The 17,500-nt window shown below is 36.0% G+C and overlaps 1 protein-coding gene across 1 annotated transcript in view; it reads left to right on the top strand.

The window, feature by feature from the left end:
- Nucleotides 1–17,500, top strand: part of LOC137659676 (uncharacterized) — a 283,127-nt gene that overhangs the window by 213,068 nt on the left and 52,559 nt on the right. Inside the window, 1 exon segment of the mRNA XM_068394501.1 lies at nt 9,001–9,151. Coding sequence (XP_068250602.1) covers nt 9,001–9,151 — 151 coding nt within the window.

Consider the following 17,500-nt stretch of genomic DNA (forward strand, 5'->3'; position numbering starts at 1 on the left):
TAAAATGGAATGTAGAGCTAACATTGCTTACTAAAATGGAATGTTGAACGGTAAAATGGGATGCAGTCCTAATATTGCATACTAAAATTGGATGTTGAGTTATAAAATGGAATGTTGAGCGGTAAAATAGGTTCATTGAAAAATATAACATGCTTATATACAAACGGTTGAGGGCAGCAATGCCGCAAAAAAGCAAGAAATATAAAACATGCGATGGCAAGCTTAAAATGTTTTTTCTATTATCTCTGATGGAGAGAGCGAGGGATAACAAAAGCCATAGCATGACAGTGAATGAAACACATGCGGTACAAACTTCCGTGGCGGCGGTAATTAGTTTCGACTGCATTTTTTGTAGTTCACCTGCTGCCTTTCCTTTGCTGTTCGTATAAGTATCACCTATGTGATCTAACTTCAGTTATATAGTGGCAATCAGGCACTATAGTCCATTTCTTTTAGCGATGCAGATTTGCACCGACTTGCAGCGGTGCCCTTTTAGCTCGGAAAAGTTTCCGGATCGCTGATTGGTTGGAATTATCTCGTCCAACCAATCAGCGATCCGGAAACTTTTCCGAGCTAAAAGGGCACCGCTGCGAGTCGGTGCAAATATGCATCGCTAAAAGAAATGGACTAAAGTATGACATACCTTTAGTCCAGTAGTTGCTTGCTTGCTTGCTTGCTTGCTTGTTTGCTTGCTTGCTGCTTGCTTGCTTGCTTGTTTGCTTGCTTGCTGCTTGCTTTCTTGCTGCTTGCTTGCTTGCTTGCTTGCTGTATGTTTGCTTGCTGCATGCTTGCTTGCTTGCTTGCTTGCTGCTTGCTGCTTGCTTGCTTGCTTGCTTGCTGCTTGTTTGCTTGCTTGCTGTAGATTATAGTCAACAGTTCTCGTTGGCACGGGCCATTCCCTTGGTCGGCCTTAGGTAACCTGTATAAAAATATAAGGTAGGTTATCACATAGTTCAGTGGTTCCCAAACTGGGGGAAATTTCCCCCTGGGGGGGGGGGGAATTTGAAGCTTCCAGGGGGGGAAATAATTACGCTACCTACTAAACCAAGCGGAAATGTCCTGATAGCACTTGCGGCAATTTGCTAAGCTACAACCCTAGATGGAAAAGCAGGATACTATAAGCCCAGGGGCCCCAACAGGGAATATAGCCCAGTGAGGAAAGGAAACTAGGAAAAATAAAATATTTTAAGAATAGTAACATTAACATAAATATTTCCTATATAAACTATAAAAACTTTAACGAAACAAGAGGAAGAGAAAATAGATAGAAGGGTGTGCCCGAGTGTACCCTCAAGACCATATCAGTTCTCACTGTCATAATGTTCAAGGGGAGAATTGGTAAATAGTCTGAAGTGTGTGTTAACTACTCTTTCCCTCATACACATGAAGGGGGGAAGTCTGGATGGTTGAACTGGGTGCAGGAGGGAAATGACAGAAAAAAAAAAGTTTGGGAACCACTCCAATATATCTTAAAAGTTCAAAGTAGGAGCAAATGTTTTTATGTTGACCAGGCTGACATGAGTCTTTTTATTGTTTATATATGACATATCAGTTTTTGATATTGTTAATAGTTTATATAGAACATATCTGTTTTGACGCTGTTACTGTTTTTAGAATGATATATTGTTAATTTATTCTCATCATTTATTTATTTCATTATTTCCTTTCCTCACTGGGCTATTTTTCCCTGTTGGAGCCCTTGGGCTTATAGCATCTTGCTTTTCCAACTAGGGTTGTAGCTTGGCTAGTAGTAATAATAATAATAATAATAATAACAGCCCGCCCTCGATAACTGTAACAAAATAGGGACACTCAGTAGAGCGCAAACCTCCACCAGGGCAGCTTATTTTCCAACCTTTTGGACTGAATTTGGATGTTTTGCTAATCTGTGACCTTGATCTTTGACCTTCCAGAATTTAATTATTTTCAGCTATTCACATAACAGTTTAAAATCCCTGCTAGTATCATTGCTTTACGATTAACATTGTGGCCGAATGGTTGATGACAGGAATTTGACCTTTTACTTGACCTTGACATTGGACTTGACCTTGACTTGACCTTCGAATTGACCTTGTCATTCGACCTTAACATGTATTAATTGGCGTTGATTTTCATACACTCAAATATGAACCAAGTTTGAAGTCTCTGTGACAACGATGTCCAAATTTATGGCTGATTGCGTAAATTGGACATTTTGCTTGACCGTGACTTTGACCTTTGACATTGACCTTCCAAAATTCAATCATTCCCAGCTTTCTACATAAGTTAATTCCTGGAAGCTTCATTACTCTACAATTGAATTTGTGACCAGGAAGCTGTTCATAAACAAACACATACACAAACAAATGCGCAAATTACACAAACACAAACAAACAAACAGTTGGTAAAACATAACCTCCTTCCACCTTCGTTGGCTGAGGTAAAAACTTGACATTTTTCTTGTGCTAAAAAATGCTTAAATCGAACTATCTAGTCTAAAGGGAAGTCAATTTAATCAATTCAATTGGAATTATTTCCTCGCTAATCGACATGGATCGAAGTCCCGTTCATGTGATTGACTTTTACTTAAAACCAATCAATCCTTTACAAAAGTTTTTCTAAATTCTTTTATGTTTTCACTTATGTCAATCTCTTTTTCTTTCCTGTTATTCTTTCATCTGTCAATTCTTATCCGTCCTTTTAATGAAAGACTTGGTTTATTCGTAATATTTTTTTTTCTTTTTTTTTAGGGTTTCCTGATTACTTAATTATAGGACGCTTTTCATAAGATTGATTTTTCTCTGAATGAATAGAGATGTTAGAGGGAAGAGCCAGGGTTGCTGGGGGCACCCAGGTGTATTGGGGAGGGGCAGCAGGCTTGCAATGCTGACCATTCATGGAGATAAAATAACAAGGACGGTAGGAGAAAAAAATTGTAATTAAAATCTATTCATCGCCTCGCCTCAGGTAAGGTTTCCAAGACACCTTTTTTTGAGTGTGTCTCTTCCAAGGCAAGTGTCTCAAAGGGCACAGAAGACACGCGGTGATAGGCAATTACCTCTCCCAAATGGACCTGACCATCACGTCCTTAGAGAGAGCCATTGTCGACGTGGATACGAGATCGGTACAAGTATAGGCTTCGTGGTTTGACGTAGACGGCCCACGCGCTCTTAAATACCATCGTGCCATATTCTCTCTCTCTCTCTCTCTCTCTCTCTCTCTCTCTCTCTCTGTTCCAGTTTTGCAGGCGATGTCTTAAAGTTGCTTTCGGGAGAACTGCTTTCAAACGTAGCTTTTTTCCTCGTGAGAAATTTCTTTTTGATTTATTAGTTAGATTCGATTTGCTTTCCTCCTTTCAATTTTTTATACATGCCTAAGTTACACCAAACGATACATAATAGAGAAGATCTTGCATTAAACACCTAAAACATATTACGAAAGATATCTGGAAATATTATGACAATATATGCATGAATATATTGTATGATGTTTGCTGAATTGACTCTTGGTATACCATGGAACACCGTTCAAAATGAGCTAAGAAAAATGTGTTTGCTGGAACCTATAGGTCTACCTATCCCATATCCTTCCAGACAAGGTTGACTCTATTCTGAGAAGGATAACCGTGGTTGTTTTTAACACGTCCCTGTTGCGATATCTCTCGGGATATTCAACTCCAGGGGTTAGAACCCTGTGACACCCCTACAGGTAAAATTCTCTGGTATATCACCCTCAAGAAATATCTCGAGTAGAAAGCTGCCTAGAGGAGCTTCCATCGGATCGACATGGCTATTTCACCCCCAAAAAATTAGATTTTTCTTATGCCAAAATACCTTTGTTGGAACTTATAGGTCTGCCTGCTAAGTCATCCCTGCCTCTTCCTTGGGTGGTGAACGGCTTGGGCCCCGATCATATATATATATATATATATATGTGTGTGTGTGTGTGTGTGTGTGTGTGTGTGTATATATACATGTATATATATACATATATATATGTATATATATATATATGTATATATATATATATATACATAAATATATGTATATGTATATATATATATATATGTATATATATATATATATATGTATATATATATATATATATGTATATATATATATGTATATGTATATATATATATATATATATATGTATATATATATATGTATATGTATATATATATATATATATGTATATGTATATATATATATATATATATATGTATATATATATATATATATATGGTCAGTCTTTAGTACATTGTCCTGCTAGGGGATTATCACTCTCCCTTGCCTCTACCATTCGTGTGCCACCTTTAAGCCTCTTGTGGTGTCTGCAACCTAACCATCCTTGTGGGCTAAGGATGGGGGTTTTGGGGGAGCCTATAGGTCTACTTGCTGAGTCATCAGCAGCCATTGCATGGCCTTCCTCGGTCCTAGTTAGGGGGAAAGGGGGCTTGGATGTTGATCATATGTATATATGGTCAGTGCCTACGGCATTGTCTGGCTATTCCTGATCCTAGGGGATTGAACGCTGATCACATGTATATGTGGTCAGTGTATGGGGTATTTTCTGGCCCTCCCTGGTCCTAGCTAAGGTGAATAGGGGACTTGGGCGCTGATCATGTATATATGGTCATCTTCTAGGGCATTGCCCTCCTGAAGCATTGTCATTATCCCTTGCCTCTGCCATTCACGGGCGACCTTCGAACCTTAGAAAGCACATTCAAACCTTTAATCCTAAGAAAGTACATTTTACCTTAGACATTGTTCATTTCTCAACCCGTAAAAGAAACCACCTCAAATTCCTCCAGTAATTATTCTTTAAACGCCATTTCCCTACTTAAGATCTAATTTTCCTGTTTACTCTTTCAACTGGCGAACATATTTACCCTGCCAAAGTTCCCAGTCGAAAGGGATAGAATAAATATTGATGCTGGGATGAAAAAGAGATTCTCGTGGCCTTGTTTGCCAAATGCGAAATCAACCCGATTCGCGAACCAATGTGAATATTCGAATCTTTGGTTGAACGAATCACTTTAGATGAAGAAGAGTTCGCTTATTCGTGGTTTCCTTGCGTTCGTATCCTTCGTTGTGGTGACCGATGTGGTAACGTCCCTGACTTGTCATCGCCAGACTGGGGATCGATTCCCGCTCAAACTCGTTAGTGCCTTTGGTCGCTGCAACATCGGCATCCTTATGAGCTAAGGTTGGGGGCTTTGGGGGAGCCTACAGGTCTCAATGCCGAGTCATCAGCAGCCGTTGCCTGGTCCTCCTTGGTCCTGGTTTGGGTGGAAAGGAGCTTAGACGCTCATCATATGTATATATGGTCAATCTCTAGAGCATTCTCCTGCTTGATAAGGCAATGTCACTATCACATCTGTCAGTCATGAGCGGCTTTTAAAACTTCAATAGTGGTTCGAATAGTGAAGATGATTCAGAGGTGTTGGGATGGTATATCTTTTGCTGATTTAGAGAAATGAATGATTAAATTAATTCAAGATTTCAATAGCAGATACGGCGTCAATGACCTTAGATGTCAGGATGCTAGAAGACCTCAAATCAATCAATCAATCAATAGATAGAAGATAAGGAACGTTTTCAGTTTAGTGTCCCATAAATATCGAAAGAATTCAATGACCTTAGATGTCAGGATGCTGGAAGACCTTAAATCAGTCAATCAATCAATAGACAGAAGATAAGGAACGTTTTCAGTTTCGTGTCCCATAAATATCGAAAGAATTCAATGACCTTAGATGTCAGGATGCTAGAAGACTTCAAATCAATCAATCAATAGAAGATAAGGAACGTTTCTAGTTTCGTGTCCCATAAATATCGAAAGAATTCAATGACCTTAGATGTCAGGATGCTAGAAGACTTCAAATCAGTTATTCAATAGAAGATGAGGAACGTTTCTAGTTTCGTGTCCCATAAATATCGAAAGAATTCAATGACCTTAGATGTCAGGATGCTAGAAGACTTCAAATCAATCATTCAATAGAAGATGAGGAACGTTTCTAGTTTCGTGTCCCATAAATATCGAAAGAATTCAATGACCTTAGATGTCAGGATGCTAGAAGACTTCAAATCAATCATTCAATAGAAGATGAGGAACGTTTCTAGTTTCGTGTCCCATAAATATCGAAAGAATTCAATGACCTTAGATGTCAGGATGCTAGAAGACTTCAAATCAATCAATCAATAGATAGAAGATAAGGAACGTTTTCAGTTTCGGGTCCCATAAATATCGAAAGAATTCAATGACCTTAGATGTCAGGATGCTAGAAGACTTCAAATCAATCATTCAATAGAAGATGAGGAACGTTTCTAGTTTCGTGTCCCATAAACATCGAAAGAATTCAATGACCTTAGATGTCAGGATGTTAGAAAACCTCAAATAAATCAATCAATAGAAGATAAGGAAGGTTTTCAGTTCCGTGTCCCATAAATATCGAAAGAATTCAATGACCTTAGATGTCAGGATGCTAGAAGACTTCAAATCAATCTTTCAATAGAAGATGAGGAACGTTTCTAGTTTCGTGTCCCATAAATATCGAAAGAATTCAATGACCTTAGATGTCAGGATGCTAGAAGACTTCAAATCAGTTATTCAATAGAAGATGAGGAACGTTTCTAGTTTCGTGTCCCATAAATATCGAAAGAATTCAATGACCTTAGATGTCAGGATGCTAGAAGACTTCAAATCAATCATTCAATAGAAGATGAGGAACGTTTCTAGTTTCGTGTCCCATAAATATCGAAAGAATTCAATGACCTTAGATGTCAGGATGCTAGAAGACTTCAAATCAATCATTCAATAGAAGATGAGGAACGTTTCTAGTTTCGTGTCCCATAAATATCGAAAGAATTCAATGACCTTAGATGTCAGGATGCTAGAAGACTTCAAATCAATCATTCAATAGAAGATGAGGAACGTTTCTAGTTTCGTGTCCCATAAATATCGAAAGAATTCAATTACCTTAGATGTCAGGATGCTAGAAGACTTCAAATCAATCATTCAATAGAAGATGAGGAACGTTTCTAGTTTCGTGTCCCATAAACATCGAAAGAATTCAATGACCTTAGATGTCAGGATGTTAGAAAACCTCAAATAAATCAATCAATAGAAGATAAGGAAGGTTTTCAGTTCCGTGTCCCATAAATATCGAAAGAATTCAATGACCTTAGATGTCAGGATGTTAGAAGACCTCAAATCAATCAATCAATAGATAGAAGATAAGGAACGTTTTCAGTTTCGGGTCCCATAAATATCGAAAGAATTCAATGACCTTAGATGTCAGGATGTTAGAAGACCTCAAATCAATCAATCAATAGATAGAAGATAAGGAACGTTTTCAGTTTCGGGTCCCATAAATATCGAAAGAATTCAATGACCTTAGATGTCAGGATGCTAGAAGACTTCAAATCAATCATTCAATAGAAGATGAGGAACGTTTCTAGTTTCGTGTCCCATAAACATCGAAAGAATTCAATGACCTTAGATGTCAGGATGTTAGAAAACCTCAAATAAATCAATCAATAGAAAATAAGGAAGGTTTTCAGTTCCGTGTCCCATAAATATCGAAAGAATTCAATGACCTTAGATGTCAGGATGCTAGAAGACCTCAAATCAATCAATCAATAGATAGAAGATAAGGAACGTTTTCAGTTTCGGGTCCCATAAATATCGAAAGAATTCAATGACCTTAGATGTCAGGATGCTAGAAGACCTCAAATCAATCAATCAATCAATAGAAGATAAGGAACGTTTTCAGTTTCGGGTCCCATAAATATCGAAATAAATTCTTACACTTAAGAAAACCGTAATTTTAATCGGAATTCTCCGTGAACAATATACTGCCCTTTCCATATTTCAGTAAAATACAGGCGACCGTAATTTTGACCCTACTTAATTATCTTTTACGGGTTGGTGACCGTAATATCACTCCTTTACGTCAATATATCCGCTTTTGAAATAGTCAATGTTTGGCAACATTTATTCCCAGATTTTTACAGTTTTTACTGCAAATCTTTAAGATTGTAGATATTAAAAAAAAAAAGACAATTATTCCATGAATATTTTACGCCAGCCATAATAACTGTTAAAATAAAACATAATTACTCATAATTAACATTACATTATATAATCCAAGAGTTATCTTCCTTTCCTGAAATTATTTACATTGATTATATCAATTATATTAATTATATTAATACAATTCTTTTCTTCCCGGTAAAGTTGGAGAAATAGTTAAAAAACATAATTACTCAAAATTTCTTATAATTACATCATATCATCCAAGAGTTATCTTCCTTTCCTGAAATTATTTATATTGATTATATCATCATCATCATTATCATCTCCTCCTACGCCTATTGACACAAAGGTCCTCGGTTAGATTTCGCCAGTCGTCTCTATTTGAAATTTTAAATAGATACTTCTCCATTCGTCATCTCCTACTTCACGCTTTATAGTTCTCAGCCATGTAGGCCTGGTTCATCCAGCTCTTGTTGTAGCGCCTTGTGGAGCCCAGTTTAAAGTTTGGTGAGCTAATCTCTCTCGGGGAGTGCAAAGAGCATGCCCAAACCATCTCTATCTACCCCTCACCGTGATCTCATCCACATGATTGATTATACAAATTATATTAATTCTATCATATTAATTATATAAATACAATTCTTTGCCTTCTAGAGCCCAATTAAATGTTCGGTGAACTAATCTCTCTTGGGGAATGCGAAGAGCATGCCCAAACCATCTCCATCTACCCCTCACCGTGATCTCATCCACATGATTGATTATACAAATTATATTGATTTTATTATATTAATTATATTAATATAATTCTTTGCCTTCTAAAGCCCAATTAAATGTCTGGTAAACTGACCTCTCTTGGGAAGTGCGAAGAGCATGCCCAAACCATCTCCATCTACCCCTCACCACAATCTCATCCACATGATTATGTAAATTATAATTATTTTATTTAATTGATTATATTAATGTAATTCTTTTTTACCTCGGCAGAAGTGGAGGAGGCCTTCGAGAAGGGTCGTATCGCCAGCCTCATAGGGGTGGAGGGAGGTCACGCCATCCAAAATTCTCTGGGAGTCCTCAGGTCACTCCGGGACCTAGGAGTGCGCTATCTCACTCTCACTCACACTTGCAGCACGCCATGGTAAGCGCTCTCTCTCTCTCTCTCTCTCTCTCTCTCTCTCTCTCTCTCTCGCTAAATGTTTAAAACTAATTCGCCCCACTAATCGGGTAGTTGAATCGGTAGAACTTCAAAAGTTCAAACATGTATCAAATGTTTTTTATGATGAACAAGCTGACATATGTCTTTTTATACTTTTTTTATGGGAAAGATCTGTTTTAATGTTGTTACTGTTCTTAAGATATTTTATTTTAATTATTACTTCTCTTATAGTTTATTTCCTTATTTCATTTCCTCACTGGGTTATTTTTCCCGGTTGGAGCCTTTGGGCTTATGGCATACAGTTTTTTCCAACTAGGGTTGTAGCTTAGATAATAATAATAATAATAATAATAATAATAATAATAATAATAATAATAATAATAATCATAATAAAATAATAATAATAATAATAATAATAATAATAATAATAATAATAATAATAAAAAAAAAATGAAAATAAAAATAATGATAAAAATTATGATAAAAATTATGATAAAAAAAATGATAATGATAATATATGGTCAGTCTCTACAACATTGTCCTGTCTCTTACCTCTGCCATTCATGAGTGACCTTCAAACCTTTTAAGTGATAAACCTCCCATTTGCCATTGTAAACTTTCAGCTACAATGGGACCTTTTTAAAACCAAGTCCTACTTTTTAAACATGCGTTTTCTCTCGTAATTGATTCTGTAGAGTTATTCAAAATCCTAATAGCAATCTCCATGAATGTAATGATGCGTGTCAACTCATAAACTTACATATATATGTTAATTGATTTTTATGGCTACATTGGTGGGAGCGTTGATTACAAATAAGTTTTCTGCATCCATTAACTTTATGATTTTCTAGTGAAATATATTCAACTAATCGTTCTCTCTCTCTCTCTCTCTCTCTCTCTCTCTCTCTCTCTCTCTCTCAACTTTATTATGATTTTCTAGCAAAATAATTTCAACGACTCGCTAACATTTATTTTAGAGCATCATTCTCTCTCTCTCTGTCTCTCTCTCTCTCTCTCTCTCTCTCTCTCTCTCTCTCTCTCTCTCTACTCTATGATTTTCTAGAAAAATATATTCAGCTAAATCGCTACCATTCATTTTAGAGCATCGTTGTCTCTCTCTCTCTCTCTCTCTCTCTCTCTCTCTCTCTCTCTCTCTCTCTCTCTCAACTCTATGATTTTCTAGCAATAAATTCAACGACTCGCTAACATTCTCTCTCTCTCTCTCTCTGTCTCTCTCTCTCTCTCTCTCTCTCTCTCTCTCTCTCTCTCTCTCTCTCTCTCTCTCTCAGGTTTTTTGAAGTCTTTATAGCCTATATATGAAAAATCTTAATTTAATGTTTTTAATATTCTTTGTATATTTGGTTTGTTTATTACTTCTCTTGTATTTTTATTTCCTGGTTTCCTTTCCTCATTGGGCTATTTTCCCAGTTGGAACCCTTGTGCTTATAGCATCTTGCTTCTTCAAATTATGGTTATAGCTTAGTTTGTAATAATAATAATAATAATAATAATAATAATAATAATAATAATAATAATAATAATAATACTTATATATCATTCATCATGTACTTTCAAGATTAAGATTTACGAAAGAAAATAATATTCAATAGTATAAAGGAGAGGACTTTCAAAAATTTAATTTTATTATTTTTCCACTTTCCATTATTAATATAAAATGAACTTAATATTTTACGTATTATGTTTATGTATTATACTTATGTTTTTTACTGTAGGGGATTTAAAAAACATTTACCCGATTTCTTCACGTAGATTAAAGCAAGATCAGATATTGAAAGTGAATCATGGTAATAGATGAATTCATGGTAATGCTAAAAAATCTATGGCAATGGAAAGAACTTATGGTAATAGCTGAAATTATGGTAACAACTTAAACTTATGGCAGTGGACAAACCTTATTGTGTGTGGCCATAGGCTGAAATTCCCAACTTAAACGTATGGCAGTGGACAGACCTTATTGTGTGTGGCCTTAAACTTATGGCAGTGGACAGACCTTATTGTGTGTGGCCATAGGGTGAAATTCCCAACTTGAACTCATGGCAGTGGACAGACACCTTACTGTGTGTGGCCATAGGCTGAAATTCCCAACTTGAACTCATGGCAGTGGACAGACACCTTACTGTGTGTGGCCATAGGCTGAAATTCCCAACTTGAACTCATGGCAGTGGACAGACACCTTACTGTGTGTGGCCATAGGCTGAAATTCCCAACTTGAACTCATGGCAGTGGACAGACACCTTACTGTGTGTGGCCATAGGCTGAAATTCCCAACTTGAACTCATGGCAGTGGACAGACACCTTACTGTGTGTGGCCATAGGCTGAAATTCCCAACTTGAACTCATGGCAGTGGACAGACACCTTACTGTGTGTGGCCATAGGCTGAAATTCCCAACTTGAACTCATGGCAGTGGACAGACACCTTACTGTGTGTGGCCATAGGCTGAAATTCCCAACTTGAACTCATGGCAGTGGACAGACACCTTACTGTGTGTGGCCATAGGCTGAAATTCCCAACTTAAACTCATGGCAGTGGACAGACCTTATTGTGTGTGGCCATAGGGTGAAATTCACAACTTAAACTCATGGCAGAATTCCCAACTTAAACTTATGGCAGTGGACAGACCTTATTGTGTGTGGCCATAGGGTGAAATTCCCAACTTAAACTTATGGCAGTGGACAGACCTTATTGTGTGTGGCCATAGGCTGAAATTCCCAACTTAAACTTATGGCAGTGGACAGACCTTATTGTGTGTGGCCATAGGCTGAAATTCCCAACTTAAACTTATGGCAGTGGACAGACCTTATTGTGTGTGGCCATAGGGTGAAATTCACAACTTAAACTCATGGTAGTGGACAAACCTTATTGTGTGTGGCCATAGGCTGAAATTCCCAACTTAAACTCATGACAGTGGACAGACCTTATTGTGTGTGGCCATAGGGTGAAATTCCCAACTTAAACTTATGGCAGTGGACAGACCTTATTGTGTGTGGCCATAGGCTGAAATTCCCAACTTAAACTTATGGCAGTGGACAAACCTTATTGTGTGTGGCCATAGGCTGAAATTCCCAACTTAAACTTATGGCAGTGGACAGACCTTATTGTGTGTGGCCATAGGGTGAAATTCACAACTTAAACTCATGGTAGTGGACAAACCTTATTGTGTGTGGCCATAGGCTGAAATTCCCAACTTAAACTTATGGCAGTGGACAGACCTTATTGTGTGTGGCCATAGGCTGAAATTCCCAACTTAAACTTATGGCAGTGGACAGACCTTATTGTGTGTGGCCATAGGCTGAAATTCCCAACTTAAACTTATGGCAGTGGACAGACCTTATTGTGTGTGGCCATAGGGTGAAATTCCCAACTTAAACTCATGGTAGTGGACAGACCTTATTGTGTGTGGCCATAGGGTGAAATTCCCAACTTAAACTTATGGCAGTGGACAGACCTTATTGTGTGTGGCCATAGGCTGAAATTCCCAACTTAAACTTATGGCAGTGGACAGACCTTATTGTGTGTGGCCATAGGCTGAAATTCCCAACTTAAACTTATGGCAGTGGACAGACCTTATTGTGTGTGGCCATAGGCTGAAATTCCCAACTTAAACTTATGGCAGTGGACAGACCTTATTGTGTGTGGCCATAGGGTGAAATTCACAACTTAAACTCATGGTAGTGGACAAACCTTATTGTGTGTGGCCATAGGCTGAAATTCCCGGTAATGGGCAGAATTTGTGGCATAATGAACTAATGGCAGTGGTATATATTTTCGTGGCCGTTTATTAATAAATTCTACAATTTGAATAATTATGAATAGCATTCATTTAAAGGTTTAAAGGTAGCTCATGAATGGCAAGGGAAAGTGACATTGCCCTATCGAGCAGGACAATGCCCTAGAAACTGACCATATATATAATTATATATACATCATATATATATATATATATATATGTGTGTGTGTGTGTGTGTGTGTGTTTGTGTGGTTGTATGTTTATTTGTGTATTTATGTATATGTATATGAATAATGGCTCCAACATGGAAAAATAGCTCAGTGAGGAAAGGAAATAAGGAAATAAATAACTGATATGAGAAATAATGAACAATTAAAATAAAATATTTTAAAAACAGTAACAACAACAAAACAGATATTTCATATATAGACTATAAAACGACTTACGTCAGCCTGTTCAACATAAAAACATTTGCGGCAACTTTGAACTTTTGAAGTTCTACCGATTCAACTACCCGATTAGGAAGATCATTCCACAATTTGGTCATAGCTGGAATAAAACTTCTAGAATACAGTGTAGTATTGAGCCTCGTGATGGAGAAGGCCTGACTATTAGAATTGACGTATTCCCCTGGCCAAAGAGACATTAAAACGCTAATTGCCTAATTACGAGTTTGATTGATTAGTCCTGTTATGACCAATGAATGACTTTCACTGATGGGTACCAAAAATGACCTAGAAGTGATTGAAGCTGTAATGATGATTAAGGGAAAATTAAATGAAAGATTTTTACCAAAGGAGAACAAAAGGTTGTTCAGGTTTTTAATTGACCAACTCTCTCTCTCTCTCTCTCTCTCTCTCTCTCTCTCTCTCTCTCTCTCTCTCTCTCTCTCTCTCTCTCTCTCTCTCTCTCTTGTGAAACTGCATTTAATGATTAGTATCAGATCTCATTTACTTAGGTGATAAGACTGGCGAAAATTTTAAATGATTAGTAAACATATAATCATGTAGATGTATGCATAATAAATACCTGGTAATTCTTGATGTACTGAATTTATATATATATATATATATATATATATATATATATATAGAGAGAGAGAGATATATATATATATATATATATATATATATATATATATATATATATATATACATAGATATATATATATATATATATATATATATATATATATATATATATATATATATATATATATACATACATACATACATGTTGTATTTATATGTTTGTGTTTGTGTATTTGTCTATATTTATATATGTACAATATATGTGTGCGTATATATAACATGTATGTGTAAGTATATATATATATATATATATATATATATATATATATATATATATATATATATATGCCATTATACACTCATCTTCCATCGCCAAATTCTGACATATACAGTACGTTTTTTTTAGTTGTCATCAGATAATAAATACGATGAGTTTCAGAAAAAAAAATTCTGTAAAAAAAAAAAAAAAAAAATTCAAAACCGCTTTCTTGTTTTTAATGATTAGAGGCGGATGAAAGTATTTTGAAAATTTTTATAGTATTCTATAGTATTTTTACGAATATTCAAACAACTATGACAGAAGTGTAATAATCGTTTCTCAAGCTAAAAGCAACACTTGGTACCACTTCCTTCATTATTGCAATCTTTTTTTGCTGTCTCCAACATACATTGAAAAATAATAATGATTTTTTTTTTTTTAATTCTTTTTTTTTTTGCAAACTTTTTTCCTGATGCATATAAATCCACATCGTAATATTTGCAAATGACTGCTTAATGAGAAAACATACCCATCAGCACATTCGCAAAGGATTTTTCCTGCAAAAATAAATGTGCTCATTGCAACATTTATAGATTGTTTCTTTATGCAAAAATATTACCATCAGAGCAGTTGTAAATATTTTCCTGATGAAAGGCACTTCCTTAAACAACAAAAACATTTTAAGAAATAGAGAAATTCATAAGTATGTTAAATTCCATTTTTGCTTCGTAGAAATACATAAAAGTTTATTAATTCTTGTTACAAATTATATATGTATAAGATTTCATTTATTCATACCTCAAGTATAAGCCTGTGAATATTTTAGGAGATCTAGCTAAAGCTTTTAAATAGTGTAAATAATAGAAAATCTTAGTTCACATATATATAAGTTTATAATACACACACACAAACACATACACACACACACACACATATATATATATATATATATATATATATATATATATATATATACATATATATATACATATATATATACATATATATATATATATATATATATATATATATATATATATATGTATATATATATAGAGAGAGAGAGAGAGAGAGAGAGAGAGAGAGAGAGAGAGAGATAGATATAATCGGCAAAGCTGTATTTGTCAAGGACACCCATACTAGGTTGGTTTGCTGTGAGCAATCACACAAAAGTCTCCAACCATCATTAATCCACACTGGCCAGCGCAGTGATGAAAACTGGCCAAACAGAGGCCATTACAGACATGTCTTAGGCCATTGTCTTATAGGTGACTAGAAATGGCCACATATGTTGCTGTTGTTGTATAAGATATATATGTATAAGAGAGAGAGAGATATGTATAGAGAGAGAGAGAGAGAGAGAGAGAGAGAGAGAGAGAGAGAGAGAGAGAGAGAGAGAATACGAAGGTGATTTAAGGAAATGAACATAATGTCTTATAACTACGCGGAGAAGCTCCTCTAGAGCTAATTAATTCACAAACTATTGAATTAAATGAAATCGTATACAGTCATATACGCTTGCTTATTTACGAAGATCAGTCCATTCGGAGTTTGATTAAACTACATTCATTGTTTTCTAATTAAAGATTTACTATTATTTTCAATTAGTTTACCCGAGATGTCAAAAACATTTAAATATTTAGATAGATATGCACACACACAGATACAACCCTCCCCCCCCCCTTCCCCCTTTCCTAACTATAACCCGATGGTTAGGCAATTTGTAGGAGAGAGTGGTTTCCGAGTGTACATCTCGAGGTACTCCCTTCACCAGTGTATGAATATTTATATAGTCAGACACTTACCCTTTAGTGCACAGGAAAAATTATTCATTGGATTTGTGTATAACATCAGCATTGGGGAGGGGGATAAACAAGTGGTGGCTGATGTGGTAACATCCCTGACTATAGTCCATTTCTTTTAGCGAGTCACATTTGCACCGACTCGCAACGGTGCCCTTTCAGCTCGGAAAAGTTTCTTGGTCGCTGATTGGTTAGAATTATCTTGTCCAACCAATCAGCGATCAGGAAACTTTTCCGAGCTAAAACAGCACCGCTGCGAATCGGTGTAAATATGCCTCACTAAAAGAAATGGACTATAGTGATCGCCAGACTGGGGTTCGAGTCCCGATCAAACTTAGTTTCTTTGGTCGCTGCAGCCTCACTATCTTTATGAGCAAAGGATGAGGGGTTTGGAGGAGCCTATAGGTCTATCTGCTGAGTGAGCAGCAGCCATTGCCAGGCCCTTATTAGGCCTAGCTTGATGGAGAGGGGGCTTGGGCGCTGATCATATGTATATATGGTCAGCCTTTAGGCTATTGTCTTGATTGATAGGGAAATGTTACTGTTCCTTGCCTCTGCCATTCATGAGCGGCCTTCAAACCTTTAAACTTAGTGTTATTAAGCTTGGGACATTGTCCCATATTCAGTACATAGCTCGAATGAAGATCTGGAATTATTGGCTGAATTATCCTTTTAAATAGTGTTATATGACAACATTGAATCTTTACTTTAAATAGTTTCTAGGTCTTTCAAACATGTTTTGATATATGTATATATATGTATATATATACATATATATATATATATTTATATATATATATATATATATATATATATATATATATATATATATATATAATATACATATATATATATATATATATATATAATATACATAAATATATATACATATAGTGTGTGTGTTTGTGTGTATCTCTCTCTCTCTCTCTCTCTCTCTCTCTCTCTCTCTCTCTCTCTCTCTCTCTCCATACATACATATATTGATAGATAGATAGATGAATTAATAGATAGGTAGATGTGTGCATGCATAAATGCGTGCACCTGTATATGTATGCATACACGTGCATGTATATAACTCTATACACACACACACACACACACACACATATATATATATATATGTGTGTGTGTGTGTGTGTGTGTGAATACACGTACCTATCTGCGTATGAATACTCTCGCACGTATACACTGTATATCATACATCTTTAAACCGACAAGCCAATAACATCATAAGGTCACCATAATCTTTACAACCCAATTGCATAAAAAAAAAAAAAATCTATTGGTTTATTAAAATCCCGAAGGGCAAGAGTTGTCCACCCACGGAGCGGCCACCGAGGAAGTCAAGGAGGACCCTTGGACGTGGGCAAATATTTCAACTCCCGCCGGAATTCCCTTATTGTCTTCAAGGGAATTTTAGCATAGTGGTCTATTAAATTCTTCTCTTTGACAAATTTGCCACTATTTTTTTTTTTTTTTTTTTTTGGTG

This window comes from Palaemon carinicauda, chromosome 20 (assembly GCF_036898095.1).
Source record: "Palaemon carinicauda isolate YSFRI2023 chromosome 20, ASM3689809v2, whole genome shotgun sequence".
Lineage (NCBI taxonomy): Eukaryota > Metazoa > Arthropoda > Malacostraca > Decapoda > Palaemonidae > Palaemon > Palaemon carinicauda.